Source organism: Asterias amurensis, chromosome 17 (genome assembly GCF_032118995.1).
Source record: "Asterias amurensis chromosome 17, ASM3211899v1".
NCBI lineage: Eukaryota > Metazoa > Echinodermata > Asteroidea > Forcipulatida > Asteriidae > Asterias > Asterias amurensis.
Genome location: NC_092664.1, coordinates 6967013 through 6994803, shown reverse-complemented (window position 1 = coordinate 6994803; position 27791 = coordinate 6967013). Strand labels below are relative to the sequence as shown.

The 27791-nt window shown below is 39.8% G+C and overlaps 1 protein-coding gene and 1 pseudogene across 2 annotated transcripts; both read right to left on the bottom strand.

The window, feature by feature from the left end:
• Positions 1–27485, bottom strand: LOC139950127 (short transient receptor potential channel 7-like). 2 transcript variants are annotated; one of them, XM_071948754.1, is made up of 12 exons: positions 27350–27485; positions 21331–22117; positions 16692–16931; positions 9448–9612; positions 8421–8691; positions 6658–6900; positions 5569–5857; positions 4329–4548; positions 3341–3553; positions 2734–2796; positions 1893–1968; positions 1–1111 (listed from the first exon to the last, which is right to left on the bottom strand). In XM_071948754.1, the coding sequence occupies exons 2-12, from the start codon at positions 22051–22053 to the stop codon at positions 828–830; spliced, it is 2787 nt and encodes a 928-aa protein (XP_071804855.1). In that variant the 5' UTR covers positions 22054–22117; positions 27350–27485; the 3' UTR covers positions 1–827. The 2 variants fall into 2 exon arrangements, with proteins under 2 accessions (XP_071804855.1, XP_071804854.1); XM_071948753.1 differs by lacking the exon at positions 27350–27485 and adding an exon at positions 22985–23039.
• On the bottom strand, positions 12288–15166 carry LOC139950037 (uncharacterized; annotated as a pseudogene).
• Positions 27486–27791: the final 306 nt, after the last annotated feature.

Genomic DNA, 27791 nt, shown 5'->3' with positions numbered 1-27791 from the left:
GGCCTTAAGGTTGTGTTTGATTTAATTTCCCTGAGTCGACCCCAGTCTTCCCCGGAACATTCGAATAGCGTCGACGTCATTCCAGGGGCTCATCCGGGGCAGCCCCCTGTGGCGGGAAGTGGGTCACTTGGGGCTGGCCCTAGGTGCATGACGTCACCACGAGAGGATGAGTGATCGTTCGATTAGCTCATGTCAGGGAATCACCCGAGTGAGCACCACCGGGTCGACACGGGGAAGCTTTACGAACGTACCCATAGGTCACTCAGTTTCACCTCTGCCCTTTACACTTATTGGCATGGAACAGACTATTGGGACCACGGAAGAAACCATGGTCCCGATGCGGCTTCCAAATGGTCGTCCACAGTAGTCAACAAATGGTCGACCAGCCCGGGTTCGAGTCAGTTAATCCATGCTCGAACTTGCTCAAAGTTACAACCATGCTCGAACTTGCTAAAAGTTACAACGAACTAATCTCCTTACATGCACCATTCAAGCGCCTTATCTTACTGTACTTTTAAAGGTCGGTGTGATTTTTGAGTACTATATATATGAATGAAAGAAGATGCAAGAAACTATCGAGGTATTGTATATTTTATAATGCTGATAAATAATATTGCAAAATAACAACCGTTTTAAATAGGCTCGCCAGATGCGCCAACCTCCACCCGACTCAAGGCAAAAGCATTTGCAAAAAGTTTAGCTTTCGACTTCTATGGCGTCAAGTCTCCTTATACTGTTATAGACGTCGAGCTTTCCATTGCGCTTGGTTCAGAATTCGAGGAGCGCCTGTAACACAGTTAAACGAAACACAGAGCTGTTTTATTTGTTCATATATATTGCACTTGTGAGGGCGCACGTGGTTTCCTTCCTTCCAGGGCTGTCAAGAGATCCTTACGTAACAAATCCAGTTGTTCGGTCAAGTTTTCAACCTTGTTCTCAACACACGCAAGGTGGAAACTCATGGACTTTACAGCTGTTTCCTGTAGGTGGACATCTGAGAGGTTTGTCGTGGGTGGGGCCACAGCTGTGGGGGTTCGAGGCTCCTTGCGAAGTTGTTCCATCAGTTCAAATCTCAAGCTGGAAATATCATTCTTGATCTCGTCCAGTTCACCTGAAGGGTAAAAAGAAGTTTACATGAAATGTGAGAAACACTTCTAAAATTGGCACCTCAATTCAAGAACTTAAAGGAACACGTTGCATTGGATCGGTCGAGTTGGTCCTTGAAAAGCGTCCTGTAACAGTTTTGTTTTAACCGGTATGGTTAGAAAGATGTTGTAAAAGTAAAATACAATGATCTACACAAATATCCCTCAAAATTGCGTGGTTTTCTTTTTACCTCGTCCAGTAACACGGTCGGCCATTTATGGGAGTCAATTTTTTGACTCCCATAAATGGCCGACCGTGTTAGTTCGCGACGTATAATGAAAACCGTGCAATTTTGAGTGATACTTGTGTGGATAATTATATTCTACTTTGTAAACATCTTTCTAACCATATGCATTTCATAACAAACGGTTTCAAACGCTTTTTATAGACCAACTCGTCCGATCCAAGGCAACGTGTTCCTTTAACACTACACTTACACCCTTTTCCTTTAAACCACACGATGAAGAAGTTTAGGTAAATATTGAGTGAAACAATGCACAATACAGCATATCCAAATATTTCTGACTGTTGTTCCACTAAACAAGGGAAATGTCAGAATGTGAACGTGGAAATACCGACAAAAGGACGAGCTAATGAACAATTTTACGTTTGCTTAAAATTTTGAATTCTGGCTCTTCTATAAGCTTTAAATATCTACAAAAAATATTCCTGTCAGCCGAGATAAAGGGTTCTTTCAAAGTTGACATTTAAGTGTATGCTATTTGAATGGTGTTAAAAGTTTTTACCTTCATTGACTTCATCATTTTCTTTCTCCCGTTGCAACTTAAACAGGTACCTCTTGACCACGCCCTTCATGATGCTCTGGCAACAATTAAACAAGAAACGGAACGGTGAGCTAAAGGCAGTGGACACTATTGACAATTACTCAAAATAATTATTAGCATGAAACCTCACTTGGTAACGAGTAATGGGGAGAGGTTGCTATTATAAAACATTGTGAGAAACAGCTCCCTCTGAAGTGACGTCCTTTTCGAGAAAGAAGTAATTTTCTACGAATTTTATTTCGAGACCTCAGATTTAGAAATTAAGGTCTCGCATCTGAAAGCACACAACTTCGTATGGTAAGGTACTTTTTTCTTTCATTATTATCTCGCAACTTCGACGACCAATTGAGCTCAAATTTGTACAGGTTTGTTATTTTATGCATATGTTGAGATACACCAAGTGAAAATACTGGTCTTTGACAATTACCAATAGTTTCCAGGGTCTTTAAAGGGGGTGTAAACAATACATTTGGTAATCATTCTTAAATGAATGGCGATAACAACTTTTGCTTAGAAGCCTATATAGCTACAGCTTGATAGTATAAAGTATTTTGAGAAGCATTTCACAATGGGGTTACGTGAAAAGATATCAGTTGTTATGCCCACAAATCTTTATCTGAGAAGCGTTACTGTCACTAATGCTTCTCAGATTATGTATTGGTAGAGGGGGCATGATTTGATGTTTTATGATGCCTCTCATTATAACAGAATACGTTTTTTTGCTCAGGATGCGAAGGTTTTGTCGTCGGTTCTTTAGGCTTCAGGCGAAAATTACATTATATTCAAACATTTAAATTCCTACCTCGTGTATACTTTCATTTCGTCGCAACTCAGAGTGATTCATGATGTTAAAAACTCCATTTCTCTGAAACAAATAAAATGCGAGAACGTGTTAAAACACTATAACAGCGATGTTTGGAGGGTTATTAAACTCACAGCTGAAAGCTGGGAAGTTATAGAAAGATGGCGTTGATTTTTGTTTTAATACGAAATTGTAATATAGAAGTAAAACGAGATTCCTTGCCCCTAATATCCCCAAATAAATAAGTACATAAATAAGGAAACAACACCCCCCCCCCCCAAAAAAAAAAAGTAAAACCCAAAACAAACACAAACGAACAAACAAACAACAACCTAGAAACAAAGACCCCCCCCCCCCCCCATAAAGTAAAACAAAAAAGTAAATCAGCAAATAAATAAACGGCACGTTAATCCGGAGGTCGTTGGTTCGAATCCCACTCTAGTCAATTCTTTGTTCAACCCCAAAAATCATAAATAAATAAATAAACAAACAAAACAATACATTACAAAGTGTCATACAACAAAATTAGTGAATTCTGGAATCTCTGCTCTCAAAGGAAACTTGAATGTATATTATACAAATTATTTAAGTATTATCCTATACTCACTCTGTCGTTCATTGGCATTTGCGCTCTAGGAGTTCTTCCTGATTCTTTCCTCTTTTTGAATTCAGTGAACTGACGACGTAACCATTTGTAGACGTAAAAACAACTCTTTGGGCTGGGCACAAGATTGAAAGGGTTCGGTAAAGTGGCGCCTTTTTCGAAGTAGGAAAGCCAAAGCTGCGATCTTGCGAACTTCCACTCCACATCTTGGTCACTCTATAACAAAAATTTAAAATATTTAGGATATTTAAAGACATTGGACACTGGTAATTACTAAACAAATAATTGTTAGCATAAAAAGTTACTGATGTTCCGATTGTCTCTTTTAACAATCAGCATTCTATTTTATTTTATTTTTTCTTTGTGAGAAAACTTTTCCTTTCCCACTTTGGCACAGCTATTCATGGAGGTTACATCAACGTGAGTAGTCTTGGTGCAAGACGTTTCTCGTTTCCTTTCACGCACAGCGCGGCCAACTCACCAACATCGCCCGCATCAACCGCCCGTAATACACACAATGTTTTAAAAAGCCAGTGGACACTATTGGTATATGTCAATTCTCTTGGTGTATCTCAATATATGCATAAAATAACAAACCTGTTAAAATTTCAGCTCGATTGGTAGTCGGAGTTGCGAGATAACTATGAAAGAAAAAACACTCTTGTCACACGCAGTTGTGTGCTTTCAGATGCTTGATTTCGAGACCTCAAATTCTAAACTTGAGGTCTCGAAATCAAGTTCGTGGAAAATTACTTCTTTCTCGAAAACTACTTCACTTCAGAGGGAGCCGTTTCTCACAATGTTTTATACTATCAACCTCTCCCCATTACTTGTTACCAAGTGAGGTTTTATGCTAATAATTATTTTGAGTAATTACCAATAGTGTCCACTGCCTTTAAAACTCTAGTTTATATTTCAGACAGAAATATAAAATGAAACAAAGTATACATCAGATGAAATATCAACCAGTTAATAATATTTACCTTCTTACCTCTATTTCTTGAAATGAGTTGCTCATCATAGCAATCAGCATATTGAGCATGACTAATCCCATCACGACGAAATACACCATGAATAAGATATGACCGACAAATGACGTCAACTGATGACCACTCCCAGCCCCATATAGCTCACTGTTTGGGATAGTTGGATCGTCTGGTTGAGCCAGGCCGAATAGGGCCCAAAATAACGTCATGAAGGTGAAGCCAAATCTAGGGGAGTAAAATATACAGTAGTATTTCAATTCAATTCAATTCAAAATTAATATTCCCAGACTGTCAAAAACACATTATTACAAAATGCATGAAATAGGGAACCCCAGGGAGTAACAGTTACAGAAAATGAACAGTACATGTACATGTACATGGAGGCCGATTTGGTAATACGAGGCGTGTACTGTAATAATCAGCCTGTGGCCAGACATAGACAACATAAACGGACAAACAGAGGACGTACGAATAGGAACAAAACAACTTACAAACAACAAAAACGCTCATAACTAAAATGAAAATATGATGTAAATATGAACAGAACAAAATATGATGACAGAATTTAATACTTCAAGGTATGGATTACAAAATTTGTTGAGCTTGTGACTTTTCGTTAAGAATGTTGTTGCTTCTCTGCACCCAGGAGTGTGTTTTTAAAAAGGACAACAAAGACTGATTTGTTAGCTGTATGGGTGCTGATGGTGGTCGCCTGGGATGCATATTCAATGAGTTTGGATAGTGCCTAACAAACAGAATGTGTGAGGATTGGGGAACTCTGTCAGGCTTAATATTACCTAATTAATATTTACTTGCCAGGTACAGACTGAATAAGATTCAAGTCTCTTTGAGTGTCCACACAACATAAGTAAAATGAGATGCACCAGGGTGCTGACTTTCAAACCGATAAGGGATCGCTCGTTTCAGACAGGCGAGCCAGAGTCGTGCCGAAACACATATATAGCGACTCTTTGTCGACTCAAATACATTTTTGATTCAGACAGGCGAACTTAACATAACATTAAATTTGTTCGCCTCATGACAAGATCGACGTCTGAAACCAAAGCGCTACCGTTCTGAACGACTGCAACAGTCGATCTTTCGACTTCTAGTGAGTCCAGTTGCTCCCAACTGTTTCAGACTTTTCAGGTACTTAATACAGAATTTTGTTCGGAGCGAATCTGGAGCGACTGTCTGAAATGGATGTATGACTACGGGTGTTAGTGCATGGTTTATGATACATACGTGCCAAATCCGTAGCCAGCCTTTTGTGTCCCACAATCCGTTGTAGACTCTGGGTCATAAGACCAATACAAATTGTACAACGAGCAGAAGAATGCCAGAAACACCACGCAGAAGACTACACCAAACCGTACTATATCACCCAGCATCCGACCTAGAGAGATCTGCAGTGGTCCTAGAAACTCACTCACTGGCAGGACGTAAGACATACGACTGAAACTTAAGACATTTGCAACAGCAAATAGAGCCTCTGATAGTAAGATCGGGTCATCGTCCTTCCAAACATGGCGGTCTGCAGAAATAGCACAAACGTGTAAAGATTAATTGTGATATGAAGCTTCAGTGAACCAATTAATGGACAAACAAAAATAATGAAGTCTACTTTTATTACAGACAAGCTTGCCCGAAACTAGACTGGTCCTCTGTGTTTAGAAACCAGTGATTTCATTGGATAAACTGATTTCGTTGGACAAACGGCCAGTGACGTATATAAGCTTTCAAAATCTGTGTTTTGATTGGTTCAAAGTGATGTTTGGCAGCTGCCCTCTATGTGAAATGAATGTATAGGTGAAAGGCGATTACGGACAGCGATTGACGTAGGCGATTGACGTAGGCTAAAGGCAAATCTCTTGCGTAATTCACGATCCTCGAAGTGTGACATCAGATGTTCAGGTTAACCCGAAACACCATCCCTATAATGGGAGACTGTGGGGCACGCTAGGTGGCAGCAGACTTAAACAGTAAATCCCTTAGCCTTTGAAGAAATGAGCGCATGCCCATAAATTTAAATAAATTTAAACTAACGTGTGACATGTCGGCTGCTATGCAGCCTTACAAGTATTTCATTGTCGGCCATATTGGCAGTTATGGCTACGGCTTTGGTATGTATGTTTCAATGCAGACATGTGAAGATCAAGCCATAGTCAAAGCTGCAGCCGCAAACTCGGAGACATGGCCTAAAAAGAGGCTAACCCTATTAATCCCTTTATCGTTTTATGCTCCTTCCTCTTTTGGAACAAATAAACACTCAACGGATCACATCGGGAGACTGGTTGTGTCTAATATACTTTGTTGGTTAAGTTAACGTCTTACCTCCTTGTATAAAATAGAACATCTGCACAGCGAGTGAGTCGTTGGTAGTCACCAGACTACATGCACTTTTATTGCTGATGAAAAAGTTGATGGCGACACTGGTTGTGCTATAACTGCATATTTTTAGAGCAAATGACGACATGTAGAAGTTCAACATAGCAATGTCTAACCAGTTCCACACGGATGCTAAATATCGACGATGGCCCTCCTCCCATATTTGTTTAATCTCCGCCCAGAAAGTACCTGGGATTTGAATAATAAAAAAAAAAGGAAATCAATTTCAGATTGTCAGTATAGATGTATGTTGGCTATATACATGTACCGACTTCTTGCAAAAAGTCAAAGTCATTCTTTGGTTCTTGTTTTTCAGAGCATATTTGAAATTATTTTTAGGCTATGTATCTTTTAGTTTTCTTCTTTAGTTTCTATTGGGGGAGGGGGTAAAAGAGCACTGAAGAAATTATATTTGAAATTACTTTAGGTAGGTATCTGTTTTCTTCTTCTTAGTTTCTCTTGGGGTGGGTGGGGAGGTGGATAACTCCCAATTTGATACAAGGACTCTGCGTCAATCAAGGAAACAGAACAAATGCCTGCTTATGAAACGTGACCCCCGATCATCGGCATCCAAAAGCATACACCCCAACCGTGAAATTACTGAGATTGCTCCAACCAAATTCCATTACACAATTTACATAATTTAAATTTCTGTTCACTCCAAACTCTCCTTTTCTGGCTGATTGCGACTCGGCACAGTACGTGATGTGAGTGGAAAACCAGATCGGGATTTGCCCCCTCCCCCATTTGCCTCCCCCTCCCCATCTCGATCACTGAGAACAAACCACATCCCTAGACATACCCCCATACCGACCCCACCCAACCCAGGATAGTTGTTGATTCACCTCGTATATCGCCATGTATAGTTTATATTGGGGGTGGCGCGTATAAACTCCCAAATATTTTTCTACAAGTGACTCAACATCCGATCATTGATATTCTGACCGTGAATGTGCTGAGCCAAAATAAGCGAAGCACATATACCCTATGTAGTCCAAATCCACCATGTAGTCCAGGGTACGCTTCTGAATACGTTTAATCGCCTGTTATCCGTTGTAACACAGTATCTAGATACTGGATATTATGCGAAGACGATTCACAGATGCTAATTTATGTCCCAAGACTTCTTATTGGTGACCTTGGCATAAGAAGTATTCAATAAGTGGAAGTATAAACCAACAGTTGAGTTTGTAACCTAATAAATTAACTGTCTAGCTATCGTATTACAATACCCAAAGGTTGTAGAAATACGGGGATGTCTGCATTGTAGCGAAGAGCCAGGGGATAAAACCTTTTGCCAATTTGCTCCGCTGCTCAATAAATAAACTGCAATTCCCATAAGTACCTGATTAAGTGCACGGTTTTATGATAACAATAAACCGTTCAAACTGGAAAGACTTTCACGGTCTACTAAAAATGGTTCGTTTACTATTTATTGAATGGGGAAACTAATTTTAGTTGACTATACTGCAAGTATTTATAACTTGTCTTGACCCTAAGTCGAGTTGTCTGGCGGTTGAAAGAACAGTCCGTCGAGTTGTCCGAACGGTCGAGTTGCCTCAACCGTCGAGTTGTCCAAACGGTCGAGTTGTCCGACGGACGAGTTGTCTGAACACCCATTTGTTTACAACACGTATTTAAGGTAATATAAGGTAATATTGTGTCTGGGTATAATGAAAGATATTCTATAATTTTATGTAAATACTCACCTACTACAAACAAAATGATGAAAAACTCAAACACATTAAAAGATGAGGTTCGTAAGCTGAACAGATTATCGTTAATTTCCGAATAGTTGAATAAAGGAAAACACGTAGAGTTGTATCTTAATATGGCTTTACTGAAGTCCAGATAATCTGGACTCTGGTACGATTGCAGGTCGACTAAGGTAGATCCAAGAAAGATGAAGAGCAGAAAGACAATGTAGCTTGCTGTGTGTGTGATGAACTTCACCAGAGGGGTGCTGATAATGCGACTTAACTGTTCCAAAACAAATAAAAATAATAATAATATGTATTAATATAACACCTTTAAACAGTTGCTTGGGCGAACATTCACATTCGTGATTTTTGCTGAATTTGAAATGTTTTCAATCAATAAGGAAATCGAGTCATATGAGTATAAATAGATTGCAATTGTGTAGGGTGAAGCTAAATCAGAGACTCCGAATTGACTCATGTTTTGACCTCAGACTTTTTTTAAGAAGTGGGATTGCATAACATGTTCTTCCTTTCTAGTTTATCTTCAATCGCCTACCACGTACTTCTTGTTTTTAAGGTTCCTTTGAGGTTCCTGGGTTCACTAGTTTTGTGCAATATTCAAATAACTGTATTTTGATTGGCTTTGTAGGAAAAAAGTATTGGGGTTTAAGGAAGATTTGAAGGGATTTGCTTGGCTTCCTACCTTTTTTGTAAGAAGCGAGGATGCGTGATCTTCTGGTTGATCTTCGAAAATGTAATGTATTTTCTATAGTTTTTGTACATATTATTTACATTTGATGTCCTTTAATGTGCAATTTTTATGACGTTTTTGTCCTTGTGCCCTTTTGTGCCTTTGTTATTGTTATTGTCTGGATCGCCTTTAGATAGTGATTATTTTCGCTTTTTGGTTATCCGCAGGCTTGTTCTCTGTGTAGTCTTATTTGAATTGCCTATTATTTGTTTGTGCTGTTTGCCTGGATATAAATAAATGAATTAATAAATAAATAAACTTATGAATGAGTGTAGCTGCCCTTACCTTACAGTTAGGGGCTACCCAGTAGACAACAGCCAAGAATGGCAAACACAATGGAATGAGTAGAGTGAATAGAATCTTATACATGAATCCACTCTGCCTCCAGCCTGGGAAACCATCATACCACATCGTAGCGAGCTGATGCTGACAGTTGGGATGAGCAACAAACTGAAATCAAAAATACAAAGGTCACTTTGTTATAAATACAATGCCAAATTAATTAGGATACACTGTACACAATTGAATAATGTTGTCTAATGGGGACCAGAAGGAATCATTGATGATGAGCTTAAAGATGTCATGGAGGAGGCTAAGAAACTTAAGATCATCCTCAATCATGCCTCTCCAGAAGCTTGTATTATAGCGCAGCCATCTTGAGTTACCATGGCTATGTCATTGGGCAGTACAGGGCCCAATTTCATAGCGCTGCTAAGCACAAAAATTTGCTTAGCATGAAATTTTTGCCTTCATAAAAACAGGATTTCTAACCAAATTTTAGGATAAGCAAAAAACAGCTGAATACCAGTAACAGGCAATTTGTATCAAATGGAAGTTTCGTTGATAATCCTGTTTTTATCAAGGAAGAAATTTCATGCTAAGCAAATTTTAGTGCTTAGCAGCTCTATGAAATTGGGCCAGGTGTGCACTGGAGTACAACGGGCTCGATTGTGTAGTAAGGTGCAAGTCTAGACGTTGATAGAGAAGCTAAAATTGGGATGGTGAACAGTTGTCATGATCAACAGCACGATTTAAATTTAGTCATGTGGTGACAGCACGCTTCGTATGTATCAGACACAGAACAACTACACACGAACAAGAAAAGGGAAGCGAGCAACACATTCATATGCGCTTTGATGTGCTTTAATTCTATTTCATTAAGTGTAAGTAAAAGATATAATAACCAACTTAACAATGGTCGAAGTGTAGTCTTGAATGTCAATAAATAAAACAGGATGGCTGAATCGAATTAAATGAGAACAACGAAATGCGCGAAACGAAACTGAAGGCAATAACAGCTATGCAACAACAACAGAAATGCGTGCATTTGAATGCGTGTTAACGAAGGCGGAAGTTTTGATAAAAAAATTGGCCGGAAAGACCAAGCTAATTCTTAATAAATGCGGATTTCCTGTAGAAATAATTTCCCATTTGACTCTGTAATGTTTTATCGTATGTTTAATGATACATTTATTTACAGAAACCCCAAAATGCATCGGTCATAAACCAATCCTCCTATCTGTGACTTTGAAAACAAAATAATACATTTTATTACAATAACAACCAATGATAAGAATTTCAGTATACGTGATAAATTATATCTTAACGTAAGACAGGTAGATAGTGGTGTTGTTTTTTTCGGTCAATGTCGGCAAATTAGCAGCCAATTTAATTTTCAACAAATTTAAAGTGTTTGTTGGTTGCACAAATTCCAGAAATCACTGCACAAAAAGTGAATTTAATCGACTAAACACACGCCTAAAAAATCCCCTGCAAATCTGAATGCTGAATTGTTAAGTTGTTATTTTTGAATGATTATTTTGTTTAATAGAATGACGCAAAAGTACATTAAATTGACTAATCGTAAAACTAAAGCGAATATCCTTTTTCAGTAGCATTCGATTTCGCGCGAAATTGAGTGGTTAAATTGGCTGCTCATAATTGCCGAAATGGAAATAGAAAACCTATTACAATGGTGTAGAATTATACTATTTTAAGCAATTATACAATTTTAAGCAATTGACTAATAAGTGGTTAAAGGAACACGTTGCCTTGGATCGGATGAGTTGGTCTTTGAAAAGCGTTTGTAACCGTTTTTTTATAATATGCATATTGGTAGAAAGATGTTGTAAAAGTAGAATACAATGATCCACATACACATGCCTCGAAATTGCACGGTTTTCCTTTTACCTCGTCGACTAACACAGTCGGCCATTTATGGGAGTCAAATTTTTGACTCCCATAAATGGCCGACCGTGTTAGTTCGCACAGTAAAAGGAAAACCACGCAATTTCGAGGCAAACTTGTGTGGCTCATTGTATTCTACTTTTAAAACATCTTTCCAATCATATGCATTTTATAAAAAAAACGGTTACAAACGCTTTTTATAGACCAACTCGTCCGATCCAAGGCAACGTGTTCCTTTAAGTGGCCATTTCTAGAAGGTTAATCCGAATGAAGGCTGGTAAGTTTCCAGGAGGCCAGACATGTCATACCCCCCCCCCCCCTCCAATTTTATGTTATATATATAAGAAACGGCAAAGCTAACAGCCGTACAATAAATCAACGAGCTGATTTTGATTTTGTGTTTTAACTTTATAACCCATTTCTCATTTAATGACCCTAATTTTGATCATAACAATGAAATTACCATTAGCGACCTTATAGTCCTGAGTAGACAAAATGTTGTTATCAACGACTCACGCGACGAGGGTGAGGCATGGTTTGTATTAAAAAAGACATCATACCGGGGAATTCATTGTTTTATGACTTGATATTCTGACGTGGTCGCTCAGCAGAACTCCGTGTCAGTCTGGCCACTTCGTAGACTGGTCCCCTGTCTTTATCGAACCAGTGATTTCATTGAATGCAGTGATTTAAGCTTTACAAATCTGTGTTTTGATTGGTCTGATGTTACGTGGGTGCAGCTGACAAACATCACTTCGGACCAATTAAAACACGGGAAGCTTACTTTCGGTCGTCTACTGCATGCAGTGACGTGCATGTATAGTGTTGGTATTGAATTTGTCTGCCTATCACTATTTGAAATGAATGTAGGTGACAGGTGGGCGGGGGTTGACGTATGCTATAGAGGTGTGACGTCAGATGTTCAGGCTATAAACCACTTAGTAGTTGGTGTTGGTGCTAACCTCTGGCTGAGCGTAGTCATATGGGTTGTCAGCAGTAACTTCTACACCTGGTATGTAGTAGGTATGTTGAATGTCAGTTGTTTCTGAGCTTGGTGTTGGTTCAACGTGCATACTGACTTGGTGATTCATTCTTTGCTCCTTGAGACCATCTGGCCAAGCGTAGTCATAGTCTGGGCTGTCTGTCTCCACTTCAACTGGTTGGTAGTAGGCATCTTGTGTGTCATTTGTATCCATAGTTGGTTCCATATTGACTCTGTTTTTGTCCTCATTTGGTTGTAGCTCTATGGGGCACGCTTTGGCTACAATGGTTTCCTTCTCCTTGGTATTCTTAAGATGTCGATGTTTGGTGAGGAGGAAGATGTTGATGATGAGCGAGACAATGAAGAGGATGAGACTGGTGAGGAAGGCTACAAGCCAAGGTGTACCGACCACGTTAGTTGGTTGGAGTGACGGTTCACAGGTCATGTTGCGATGAGAGTCCATTGAAGTGGGTTCCTCTGATGGTATCAGTTCTTGTGGAGTTGTCATGGGAACGACGCTTATTGGTCCCATCTTACAGGACCTTTCCATTCCTGTGAATGGTGTTAAGTTTGAGTACGGGGCAATGTTACAGTTATAAGTACCACCATCCCTAGCTGCAGTAAAATTCACCTGTAATGAGCTCGTCTGTTCTTTACTGTCTCTACAGTAAGTCCATTCATAGTCGACACTACTCGTAAGAATCTGCACCTGTACTGGTGGATTTCCTACCTCAGTAGTGCATTTCACGGTAAATGCCGTTCCTTCTTGTACAGTGAAAGGACCATCAGGGTTGCATTTAGGGTACATGGCAGATGGGAAGTAAAGCACCGTAAAAGTGATCCCAGTGTGTGACTCATCCAATATAGTGCTAGTAAGGTAGTCCCTCAATCGGCAACCGTATGTCACTCCTGTGTCCTCTTTGGTAGCATTAAAAACAAGTGTTTCAAACTTATTTGAAGATCTTATTAGCGTGTATCTCGAATCCAAACTCATTCCATTCAATCAATCAATCAATCAAACGTAATTTGTATAGCGCCTAAATCAAAAGTTTGCTCAAAGGCGCTGAGGCACAGAAGAAATAACAAGTCATTGATGATAGGCCTCCTGAAACAAGTGGGCTTTCAGAAGTGCCTTGAATGTGTTGAGTGATGTTGTGTCCCTGATGTGATTGGGAAGTTTATTCCAGAGTTTGGGTCCATACACCGAGAAGGCTCTATCGGCAAAAGTGATGTGACTTGTTCTTGGAACTACAAAGTATGGTGAACAGGAGCTGTTTGACCGAAGGAGTCTCCGTTCAGCACCAACTTGCAGAATGTCTATGATGTAATGAGGGGCTTGTTGATGTAAGGCCTTGAACATGAGAACGATGACCTTGAAGTCGATCCTTTGTTGGATGGGGAGCCAGTGAAGTGTGATGAGTTCCGGGGTGATAGAGTCAAACTTGCGTTTCTTTGTGATGAGTCTGGCAGCTGTTCGTTGCACGTTATTTAGCCTTCTTTTGAGTTTTTGGGTGATTCCAATCAGAAGACTGTTGCAATAGTCGAGTCTTGAAGTGACCAAAGTGTGCACTGCAAGCTTGGTTGCGTCGACAGTCAGTAGTCTGCGGGCCCTGCCGATGTTAGTGAGGTAGAAGTTGGCAGTCTTGATGATGCTTGAAACTTGCCCGGACATAGTCATTGCAGGGTCAAACATGACTCCAAGATTTCTGACTGGCTTGGTTTCGACTAAGACATCAACTCCTGCAACTTTAACTGATTGAAGATGAAACTTGGCGAGTTGTGCTCTGAAACCAATCGCTATTACCTCGGTCTTGACAGCGTTGAGTTTGAGAAAATTAGTTGACATCCAGGCCTGTACCTCAGTTATGCAGTCTTCGACTTTTGATACATTTTGAAGGACTTCAGAAGACTTGACAGGGCAGATAGATGTGTAAATCTGAGTGTCGTCTGCGTACATGTGTAGTTCCAAGCCATGTTTACGAATGATCTGTCCGAGAGGAAGAGTATATATCAGAAACAGCAGGGGGCCAAGGACTGAACCTTGTGGAACACCAGACAGCAGCTCACGAGGTTGAGAGAAATGGTTGTTGATATGGAGACGTTGCGTTCGTCCAGACAGGTATGATGCGAACCACTTCAATGGAATATCCTGCACTCCCAGCAGTTCTTCCATCCGAGCTAGTAACACTTTGTGGTCGATCGTGTCAAAAGCGGCACTGAGGTCAAGCAGAACTAAAATGGTGATACCTTGCTTTTCCATGGTCCACATGATGTCGTTGTGAACCCGAAGGAGTGCTGTTTCGGTGCTGTGAAAGCGCTTGTATGCAGACTGCATGGGCTCATGAAGATGGTGATCACTCATGTAGTTGGTCAGCTGTCTAGCGACAACTCGTTCAAGTACTTTGGATATGAAGGTCAGGTTGCTGACAGGGCGGTAATTCTTTAGAGTATTGGCATCCAAACTTGGTTTCTTCAGCAACGGTGTGATAACTGCAGATTTAAGACAAGATGGAACTACACCTGATTTGAGGGATGCGTTCACAATACTACTGATGGTAGGTAGAAGAGTGACCAGAAACTGCTTAACCAGCCAAGACGGTATTGGGTCTAGGCTATTGATACCTCCTGACCCTCCATAATAACTAACCTCGTCCACTCAATATAAAAACTGTACCTCGAGCGGATAGCTAGACATCGTAACCTCACGACGTTACCCGCTAGTACCTGATCACCCTCTGCTGGTGTCACTCTACGGATTGTCACAAACTGTGCATTGAGTTTGGTATCCAGAGTACACATCAGCAACAGATGAACTAACCAATATCCTCGACCCATCATTGTTGAAGTACTCCTTGCAACAAAGTTAAAGACGAAGAGGAGCGTGTACAGCGATGAACAGCAAGTTGTAAAAACAAGTTGTAAAAATGAAGGTCTCTATACCAAACCTTGTTATTACAACACAGAACTTCCTCAAAATGATGGACCTATTGTTGCAAGACAATTCCGTTTAACGTATTGCAGCAATTGTGGTTATGTGTGGTTGAGTCAATAATAAGCTGATGAATTCAATAGCTCCATTGATAGTATGCAAATTTAATATATATGGCTATAAATACATTCGTAATACGCCTCTCTTAATATTTATGCATGACGTCATAATTCTTACCCAAAATGAGGCTATGGGCGCAAGTCCCCCATCACTTGCAGTGGCTGCGCCCATCGCCTCGTTTTGGGCTAGCATTGTGACGTACCTAATGCATAAATATTAAGAGAGGCGTATAGACTGGACCCTTCCCATGAAATATGCTAATTACATTTACGCATGCGTACAGGCCCTATTGGTTGGCAAACGCCATAGAGTTGTGCACTAAGCAGACGCGCAATCGCGTCTGCGTCACGCAGCCATTAGCCATAGACCTTTTCGCAAATGCTGGGGCGCGCGCGTAAAGCTTGGAATTAGATGCATTGTGGTCTAGCTGGTAGCAAAATTTGATTCATATCTATCCCACAATGCACCTCACTCAATAGTCTGCGCTTGCGCATTGGTATTTGCGATAAGATCTATGTACAAAACAGCGCGATTTTCCCTCATTTTGCCAACCAAAATGTTAGTGCGCACGCGCTGTGTGCAATTTACATATTTCATGGGAAGGGTCTATTACATTGAACTTCCTTGTATACTTTTAGCATGGATTGATGATAGTGACGCGACGTGGTTTCATAGGCTTTGTATAAGTATCAAGTGATTTGTAACTTCAGGGGACATTGTTATAAGTGGGTATTGACTGCCTTGGTACTTCAGCTATCGTTATACCGAGGCGTATGTACAATTATTTATTGGCGCTGACACAGTTTCATTATTTCAGGCCTAAAGTAAAGCTGAAGTACCTGTAGACCAATTTCATTTAGCAAAATTTTTTGGGAACGATAGATTTAGGCAGTATTTTCTTATTTAGTTTGTTACCTTATTTATTTAGTTTTTTACTTCAGCATGATTTCTTTTTATGGTAGATAAATAAGTGTACTTTTTCAACTTTAGGTCAGTTTCAGGAACGCTATAGGTGGAAGCAGACTAACCAGGGAAATCCAGAAATGTGCTCATGCTAATTACGGAAAACAATGGCCCTTTTCGAAACCACGGCTTCGGCTTAGGATCGGCCCAGGCTAACTTGGCCCCGCGGTTGTTTTGACAACTGCGTGTACATTTGCGTATCACTCAGGGCTCCAGACAAGAGGACGGAGCCTGAAGCCGAATCCATAGCCGAAGCCGTGGTTTTAAAAAGGGCCATACGAACTTTACCAATTGTCTGCTGCCACCTAGCGTTTCCAAGTCTCACGATGCCTTTTGATGTATACTTACTTGTTTCTGGTGATATCTAATAGCAATGCGTAGTCGAGCCATCTCGTTTGGGCTTTTATCTTCATTCTCCGTCTCTTCAAATTCTCCATATATCTGCTCTTCACTATCAGCTGCATGGAACCCTTCCATTGTATTCCCCCTCTGGCTGAGAATGGTACGGACCTCTTCTGAATTCTGACACATGTCCAGGAGATCCGAGGCGTACTTCTTGCACTGTTTGGCTAAGTCCCTATACTCGATCTACGGGGGGGGGGGAAACAATTAAAGCAAAATTAGGAGATATTAACCACTTTAAAGGGGCTGTCTGGTCGTGATCAAATCATGTATGTGGCTGTGCAATGAACTGTGGCTGTACGATGAACTCTCACCAACTGTGTAACTATTGGGTGAGAGTATCATAAATTCATGTACAGCCACATGTCTTGTTGTTCATGACGATACACAGCCCCTTTAACGGTAACATAATAAACCGTTAGGCTGAAACACTTCATTATCATAATGTGTATTTTCATGCAAACTTGAGTCAGTACCTTTTTGAGTACTTGACTCCCCATGCATGATGTGTGCATAATTGGTAGTGATCAATTTCAAAGCTCATTGTATTTAAAGATCGTACCTGTATAAGATCACGAGATATATTTCTGTCTGGAAAACAGTTGAATTGAGGAAACTATTTGAAGACTCTATGAATCACCTTCTTTATTTGATTGCCGTGATCGAAATAACAGACAAGACACTCCTGAGAATGACCAACAAACTAAACAAATCACTTCATAGGCGATAAAGCTTGTAGAGTTATTCCTTGTAAGACACAAAAAGTAGGAGTAACAGTCGCACTATTATCAACAGCTACTAACCTTGAGCGGAATGTTTTTAACGGAAATGCCATTTTAATTAGTGTTCCATATGTGCCACTCCTTTGAAAAAAAAAAAACAATTCCATCGCGTTTGAGAATTCCGTCGCGTCTGAGAATTTTCCGTCGCGTTTTAGAATTTTCCGTTGCGTTTGAGAATTTTCCGTTTCGTCAGAGAATTTTCCGTCGCGTCTGAGAATTTTCCGTCGCGTTTTAGAATTTGCCGTTGCGTTTGAGAATTTTCCAATGCGTCAGAGAATTTTCCGTTGCGTTTGAGAATTTTCCGTTTCGTCAGAGAATTTTCCTTTGCGTCAGAGAATTTTCCTTTGCGTCAGAAAATTTTCCGTCGCGTCAGAGAATTTTCCGTCGCGTCAGAGAATTTTCCGTCGCGTTAGAGAGTACTGACAGTTACCAAATGTATCCAATACCTCTAGCGATGCCAATGACATGATAGGGATTGTCACGTGATTCAATTTTCAGCAACCCAATCAAAGCAGTCTCCAATAACAGAATTACATATTTTTACAATTCAATTAAAAAGTAATTTCCTGTGTAGTGCGGTGCATTGGTAGAAATCATGTAATTTGTGCTATCGAGCTGTCCTTTTCATTCAAGTTTTCTACCTCGTTGGACAATTTTTAGGGCACACTTTGAATTTTAATATTACCTAGACGAGACCGCGGGCAGTTCGGGATCGAAATTCAGCCGTTTTAAATGTGTAGCTTCGTGGACGCAAGGTTTAAAATGTGTAGCTACGTGGACCTAATAACTTTGAAATGTTTAGCTTTTAAATGTGTAGCTCTGTGGACCCAAGTTTCAAATGTGTAGCTATGTGGACCTCTGTTTTAAATGTTTAGCTTTGTGTGGACCTTAATTTTAAATGTACTCCTCTGTGGACCTAGGTTTTAAAGGTGTAGCTCTGTGGACCCAATTTTTAAATGTGTAGGTCTGTGGACATATGTTTTAAATGTGTAACTGGGGGCAATGTTTAACATTATCTGACCACATACATTAATTCTTAAGTTTGGTGTATTTTGTCAAGTTGTCGCTATTTTCCCCAAGTTGGCGAATTTCTCACGATATAAGGAAAATGGAAATCGGTTTGTGTAAACAACTATCATAAATTGGTATTTTGTTAAAAGGTTTCCGGACCTTATTAATACATAGTTTTGTGATATAGTATGACCGGCGATTCACTAGATTAAAAATGCATTTTCTTGTATTTATCAGAGACGAGTCATTCGTTCGCCACTTATATATAACATACAGGCCAAGGGTCACTTTTGTGTTTGTTGTATTATACATACATGTTTTTGGATCATGGTTATGTCGACCAGGGACAGAATTCTTCAAATACGTTTCTTTGGGACTTAAACAACCCACCCCTTTTTCCAAACCGGTCAAGAAAAAACTCTGCATTTCAAATGAGAACATTTCATTATCACGAGCATGTTTTTTTTCAAATACAGGAGGGGAGTAGCACACACATCGATGAAGCAATTACAAACTTGACATCTAAAGAGATACAGCAACCTGAACAACTTCCCTGAGAGAAAGCTGAAGCAGTTTGTCTTTTGTATGGATTGCATACCAGTTAGTGGGGGGGGGGGGGGTCGTCAGTAGTTGAAACTTTTGATAAGTTCTTAAAATCCGTTTTTTAGTGTGGGTCAGTCTGAAAAACCAACAACTTTGGAGATCCTTGCTGCAATGAAATCCGGTTATCCAACTGATATCAAACATAATTCACAAATCTAATTTGAAGTGGCATTCCCTTGGATACAGCATACAGTTTTGCTTAAAATAAATAATTTGTAGGAGAAAGGTAGTGCATCAGTTAATTCAAAAGCATTTAACAAATTGTTTGTGGCAATATCTTTTTTTTTAAACAAGTTATTTGAAATAAAGCTAGTGTCGTAACTAGACTGTCCATCTAGGAAACAAACAAATTGTTTTGTTTCAAAATTAAATCTCTCAAATGTGCCTAGAGGCTGTAAACAACTGGTTAACAACCACTCGAATCTTCTTAGAATATTTGAATGAAATTGCAGATTTAACCCTTGAGTGATAAACATGTAGCTACAAAATAGAACTTTTCTATATGGACAACATAGGTCAAATGTATGTCGAGGTTTATTGTCGAAACTATGTGTATTATTTAAATTGTATATTTGAAAATAAAAATTTGAAGGCAAATATTTTAAAACTGTTGTTTTTACTTTGTTTTGTTTTTCCTGCTGGTTCAGAAATCGTGTTTAATGTTTTAATCCCAAGGTAAATTAGAAATGAATCCGAAAAGATTGCTAGCATCTAGGTTTAAATCATTCAACGGGTGAAGGTTAAATCTGTAAAGATTTGAAAAAATAAATCCACTGGTATTGATTAAATTAATCCTCCAAAGACTAATTGTTTTAATCTTTTGAAAGATTAATTTTAAATCCACGCTGATTGGTCCCTAACGACAATCCTTGAAAGATTTAAAATTTAATCCTGTGGATTTAAATTTAAATCCTTGTAATTTAGAGTGTAGCATTCATGTAAACAGCGCTGGACACGATGTCAAATACATGCGGGTATGACTTTTGCTTTTTCATGAAGAATATAACCTTGACCAAGGCTTTGGAGCTTTGTTTTCAATTATGTTTTATAACAAAAGATTCCCCTTTGCGCCGGCTAAACGCCCGAGCTATGCTAGTGCATGTCTAGTCTGTGTGCACATGCATGATAATGGCATTACCAGAAAAGTGGGGAACGCAGTAGAACAAAGGAACACAAAAGAGACAATGATGACCTCACATTGGAATCCTTTGTAGATTTGTGTCCTCACAATTTGTCGTGTTAAAGGAACACGTTGCCTTGGATCGGTCGAGTTGGTCTTTGAAAAGCGTTTGTAACCGTTGGTTATAAAATGCATGATGAGAAAATATTTTAAAAGTAGAATCCACACAAGTATCACTCGAAATTGCGTGGTTTTCCTTTTACCTCAACGACTAACACGGTTGGCCATTTATGAGAGTCAAATTTTTGACTCCCATAAATGGCCGACCGTGTTAGTACGCAAAGTAAAAGGAAAACTACGCAATTTCGAGGCAAATTTGTGTGGATCATTGTATTCTACTTTTAAATCATCTTTTTAACCATATGCATTTTATAGCAAACGGTTACAAACGCTTTTCAATGACCAACTCGACCGATCCAAGGCAACGTAGAGGGACAAAGGAAAGTCCACACATTGATAGCAAAACACCCAAAACAACTGATTTTGGCTACTGCTTATATTGTCACTTCGTATAAAACCTTTTTGGCTGGTAACCGTACACTGGTGAGCATTGTTAATTGTATTTATCTCTATGGGGAAGTCTGACGCTGGCTGTCTTGCAAGTTGTCCGTGGGTGCGTTCGATTAGCTTCCCTGGGTCGACTCCGGTCTGCCCCCGGTAAATTTGAATAGATTTGACGTCACAGGGGCTCACCCGGGTCAACCCCAAGTGCCCTGCGTGTGAAACAGGTCATTTGGGGCTGGCCAAGAGGTGCATGACGTCACCTCGAGAGGGTGAGTGATCGATTAGCTCTTGTCAGGGGCTCACCCGAGTTAGCACCGCAGGGTCGACCTATTGAACGCACCATGTTTAACTTTGGTCGTATGTACGCCTTTATACTATCGAATATTATACGAATCACATGTTACTGTAATAGGTTTGGGAAAACGTGGTTTGCCGATGTGAGCAAATGTTAAATAAACATGGTGTGATTTAATAGGCCTACTTATTACGGGCACTACGTCATTACCTTGAACTCTTTCTCGATTCTAGACAGCTGCATCAACTCCTGGCTGAGTAAGAACGCAGTTAGGATAGGGTCCTGGCTCGTCAGTGAGATGTAGGCCGGACTAGCTAAGGCACGGTAAGCATGAATACCAGCTAGGGAATGTTTGAGCGGGTCAAAGAGCCGTTTGTTATGGCATGATGTACACTCGCACAGACTATGGTGGGGTTTCTTCACACTGTCCCCTCGTCGCAGTAGTAATCGTATAATGTCAATCTCATTACAATGGGCAGCCAGCATGATAGGGCTGATATCCTGATCAAACTTAGAGTTACTCTTCGGCTGGAAGTAATTTGTCAAACTTCCAAGACGGAACTTATCTTTACTCTTCTGGAACATGGGATGAGTAAGGAGTGTCTGTGTGATTCGCAGGTACCCCTTACTAATGGCTAACATTAGAGACTCGTTGATGCTTTGTATTGGTAGCTGCCGCCCACCGACATGTATAAGATGCTCAACGATATCAAAGTGTTCACTGTCCGTGGCAATCTCCAGGCAGGTGCGGTCTTTGTAGTCCGTGCATTTGAGCAAACGGCCGGCGATGTCGGCCTGGTCGAGCATGGTTCGAGTGGTGGGCAGATCACCAAACTCCACGGCTTGAAGAAATCGCACCTCATCCTTTTCCAGTACGTCATGTTGGTTTGTGCCCAATGAGGCAAGCACTGAATCGTAAGCCCGTCGTCTCATTGTGTGGAGTCCTTGTGGTGCACGGTTAGTACCGTTACGGTTGTCTTTGCCCTGTCGCTTGGCCCTAGAGTAAAAACAGAAGAAGAAACCGAACATGAATGAATAACCAAACTATCACAATAATCAATGATGGGTAAATACAGACATAACCCATTTTGAGGATAGTTGTCACACCCCTGCTGCACTAGTCCGTTTGGGTAATTGCCATATACCGATTCCAAACAGTGCACTCTTATAGTGGGTGCTTTCGTTTAGCTTCCCTGGGTCTCCCCCGCGGTGCTCACTCGGGTAAGCCCCGGACAAGAGCTAAACGAACGACCACTCACCGCTCTCGTAGTGACGTCATGCACCTGGGGCCAGCCCAAAGTGACCCACTCCACAAGCAGGGCACCTGCGGCTGACCCGGGTGAGCCCATTGAATGACGTCAAAGCTATTCGAACGGACCAGGGGAAGACCGGGATCGACCCAGGGAAGGTAAACGAACGCACCCATGGTGTCAACCATACTTCAAAAATGCCGAGTGTCCGATTTTTTTTTTGTCTCCTGACCATGACTAATAGAGCAAGCTAGTCGAAACGTTGAGACCAGTTAAGAACTCACTCCGCGGTAGTGAAGTTAATAACGATCTAAGTGACTAAGCTAAAGTAGTAGTCCCGGCCGGTTGTTTACCTTCCACCCAGGCCCCTGGTAGGAGTTTAACAGCGGGACAGTTCTTTTCAGAACTGAGAAGTCTCCCGAAAATGTACTCCGAGGTAGTAAAATATATAGCAGGACAGTTTTCTAATGAACAACATTTACCTGGCAAGTCGACACACACATGGTGTTACCGCAAACCAAATAATGTTGATACCTCACCATGCAAAGCCTCAAAACCATTGATTTTTGTGAACACATATCATTACAAAGACAAAGTTGATTGATTAATATTACCCAAAGGGTCCTGGGATAGGATATATTCCTATCATACGCAAGATTGAAGCGTGTAAACGAGATGGCATTATTCAGTCATGCTTGCTGCACTTCCACGACGAAGAACCGTTCAATCTCAAACAAAAATTTGCTGAATATCCAACACCATAATGGCTGGGGCATGTCGGGCACGTTGAAAGGCCAAAGTACTTTCAAACACTTGTAACTAGAGTATAGCCAAATTCAATTCTGATCAACAGTTAATGAGGTGCTAGGCTTGGTGAAGTACACCATAGAATGAACACACCATGTCAACCAAAGGCGATATTTTCACCCATAATTATTGAGCTGAGATGATGCAGCTTTTACAGGCAGAACAGCTTTTGGTTTGGTGGGACCTAGGTCCTAGCACAATCCGGTTGATTTTACGACGTATGCGTTTTCACATACCAAATAACTCATTCAAATGCAGAGTGGATAACTACCAGCAGAATAAACGTGACAAAGCCCTGAGCCCAAATTTCACAGAGCTGCTAAGCACAACAATTTGCTAAGCATGAAATGTCTTTCTTGATAAAAACATGATTAACAGCCAAGTTTCACGTGATTTTCAGATAAGCAAACAACAGCTGAATACCAACAAGCAGTATGCAACAAACTGAAATTTTGTTGGCAATCCAGTTTTTATCAGGGAAGAAATTTCATGCTAAGCAAATGTTTGTGCTTAGCAGCTCGATGAAGTTGGGTCCTGATGGTAGCATTTTGTTGGTTACTTCGTCACAGTATAGGACCAATTTAGAGTGCTAACTAAATAAGGTATTTAGAGGCGCTGGACACCTTTGGTATTTGTTTAAAGGAACACGTTGCCTTGGATCGGACGAGTTGGTCAAAACAAAAGCGTTTGTAACCGTTTTTTATAAAATGCATATGGTTGGAAAGATGTTTTAAAAGTAGAATACAATGATCCACACAAGTTTGCCTCGAAATTGCGTGGTTTTCCTTCTACTGTGCGAACTAACATGGTCGGCCATTTATGGGAGTCAAAATTTTGACCCCCATAAATGACCGACGTGTTAGTCGACGAGGTAAAAGGAAAACTACGCAATTTCGAGGCATGTTTGTGTGGATCATTGTATTCTACTTTTACAACATCTTTCTACCCATATGCATTTTATAAAAAACGGTTACAAACGCTTTTCAAAAACCAACTCGAACGATACAAGGCAACGTGTTCCTTTAAGACCAGGAGACTTGTATCCCAACATAAATATGCATTATAAACGGCTTCACCTGAAGTATTTTGATTATTTCAGTGAGACAGTTCCTCTTTCCCTCAAACTACGTTACCTCACAGGGATCCATTTATCACAATGTTTTATACTTTTATCAACAACTCTCCGTTGCTCGAATTTTTTTGAGTAATCAACTATAGTGTCCAGTGCCTTTAATAAAGGGTTTGGATACCGTGTATATGTCAAGTTTTTGGACATGACATGCATCCCCACTCTTCGTAATTGAAGATGTGTAATTATAATCTACGTGTAAAAGTTTTAGCTTCATTAGTCATGAAGTTTTTCAAGAGAAAAAAAGTGAAAATCACAGAGACTTTTCAGGAAAGTCGCGTGTACGTTGTTCATGCCAAAATAGTGTTCGTCTCCTGAATCAAAAAATATTTTCGTGAAATTGTTTTACTGATTTCTCAAAAACTTCAGCACCTAAATACGTACTATTTTCGGGGAAGCTTTCTACCATCACTACTTTAAAATCGTTTAAGTTTAATGTAAATCTGGTGACACGGTGTCTTGTGTCATACAAGAAGTACACAACCCCTTTATAAGTGCTGCTATGCCTTCCTTATGTTTTGGGTGATGGAGAGGCAATTCATTATACGAAGATTTGTGATATAAGGATGCAGGAAAGAAGAAACGTGACAGGTGCTATGTTAGCCTCGTAAGAACAATGAGTTTTTCATCATTAACCTATAACCTTAAAGGCAGTGGACACTATTGGTAATTACTCAAAATAATATCATCACAAAACCTTTCTTGATTACAAGTAATGGGGAGAGGTTGATAGTATAAAACATTTTGACAAACAGCTCCCTCTGAAGTGACGTAGTTTTCGAGAAAGAAGTAATTTTCCACGAATTTGATTTCGAGACCTCAAGTTAAGAACTTGAGGTCTCCAAATCAAGCATCAGAAAGCACACAACTTCGCGTGACAAAGATGTTTTTTCTTTCATTATTATCTCGCAACCTCGGCGACAGATTGAGCTCAAATTTTCACATGTTTGTTATTTTATGCATATGTTGAGATACACCAACTGTGAAGACTAGTCTTTGACAATTACCAATAGTGCCCACTGCCTTTAAAAGGTCTGTTTACGTTTGTCTCTTGGAACCCTCCGAATGTTTCAATCCTAATGTGGATACAATCAATTTAAACATGAATAATGGTCAGGTCGCGTTTTTGAGATATCGCAAAAAACCGTAGTGAATAAGACTACGCCGGAAGAAGAACCCCCAACAAAATACACATAATCTGAGAAGCGTTACCCGTAACGATATGTATACTTAAAGGCAGTGGACACTATTGGTAATTACTCAAAATAGTTATTGTCATTAAACGTCACTTGGTAACGAGTAATGGGGAGAGGCTGATAATATATAAAACATTGTGAGAAATGGCTCCCTCTGAAGTGACGTAGTTTTCGAGAAGAAAGTAATTTTCTACAAATTTGATTTCGAGACCTTAAATTTAGAATTTGAGGTCTCGAAATGAAAGCACACAACTTCGTGTAACCATGGTGCAACAAGGGTGATTTTTCTTTCATTAATATCTTGCAACTCCGACGACCGATTGAGCTCACATTTTCACAGGTTTGTTATTTTATGCATATGTTGCGATACGCCAACTGTGAAGACTAGTCTTTGACAATTAGCAATAGTGTCCAGTGTCTTTAATTTCTTTGGGGGGAGGTGATATTTGTATATTTCCTGGAAGTGGTGACTGTTGAGCTATGAGTCGTGAAAAAAATAAAAGGAAACTAATTAGTTTGTTTTCAAAATATGGTATTAAAGACTCATTCATTCATTCATTCATCAAAGATGAATGTCCACGGAGGTTTTCTAACAATATTGACTTGACTTATACTTCTGAATACATTGCATTGTATTACTTGAAAAGCCCGCTTTTACTGTATAAATTCAGTGTAATGGATGTAATGCAATGCAATTTTATTAAACTTTATTCAATTCAATGCAACTCTATTTCATTCAATTCCATTCTCGTTCTAATGCAATGAATAATGTTAATACACATCAAGTAGTCGTTGAACTTTAACTAACCTTCTCTGGACAGGTGATTTCAAAGTAAACACAATACTTCATGGATTTATTGTAAAGCCTGAATGTCATGACTTCTCTAAAGTCTCCGTTTACGATCATCGCTGTCACTATTTTGATGAGATCGTAAACCGCAAATCCATCGCGATCGCGACGTCGTTACTTTTGCGATTTACTCAAGTCACCACAGTTGCGATGATATGAAAAATACGTTTTGTTCCAGGCTAACCCGCCAGCGAAATTTCTAATCATTGCATGGGAAATATTTGTTGCTGCAGTTCGATTAAAAAACCGTTGCAGTTTAGGTCAGTCAGGTTCATGCTGGTGCATCAAAAAGTATTATCAGGATGACCGTATTCATGTTCAATATCTAGGCCGTTCACATGAAATCAAGTTCAACTTGTAACGTTGAGTAACGTTGATATTGATGAAAATCTTACGTAAAATCGTACGGTATGAGAACGAGAGTTTTTCATTCTGACAATGTAAATATCTGGCACTAACGACGAACCGTTTGGCATAGTCCTAATGAATTGTCATCATTACAATTATCATAACATTATTCTCTTTAATTTAGTAAGCTAACCAGCACACACTAAAAACGTCATTAATGTCAGTCTTTTAAAATTGTCTCTTTGGAGTCTCTATGGTTCTGAAAAGAACGGGTGGTTCCCAACTCAACGATTCGATCAGTATAGGCTATGTTCTGATCGTCTGCAGGAAGAAAGTTAAGTGGACATCTCTACATGGTCTCTAAATCTTCAGCTCAATTGATTGCCAATTTAGCATGACGCAATAGAACTCCTAATAAGTTTACATGATTGTAGTGCTGTAACAATTCGCATGCCTCCAAGTGGAACTAATTTACGCTTTTATATGAAGAAGTAAACCACGATTAACACAAATGCACGAAAGTGAAATGAGCTGCCTTTCGCTAAAATGAAAAGAGAAACATATTATTAAAATTTCTTGACACCCAAGAGAGTTTAAACAAAAGCTCTCTTCCCACAACACTACAATTAACCTGTGTACACCAACTTACCTTCATTTTATCAATCAGATATAGCCTTTTCTCCAGAAGACGATCAGAGCATACTGATCGAAACGTCGAGTTGAAACCAATGGTTCTTTCCACAACGGAACTCATTTAATAGAGATACCATAACATGGTGTTACCGCAGACCTTACTATATCGTATTTCCGAAGTTGCAAATCCTACCAACCATTATTATAAGTCAATGGTTATTAGTAACACAACTACCTTAGAAATAGACTCGATCATTTACACAATAATTTTCATACCAGCACCAGACCAGTTTAAAAATCCCATGATGATTGCTATTATATTAAATGCAACGTGACTGTTGATCAGCCACAACCTTTGAAAATATTTTTTACGGGTCGCTGGAATTAAGAACACGTCAGAATCGTACGGCTGTGAATGCCAGAACCATCGGGTGCGGGTGGTAAAGCTAACGTGGGTC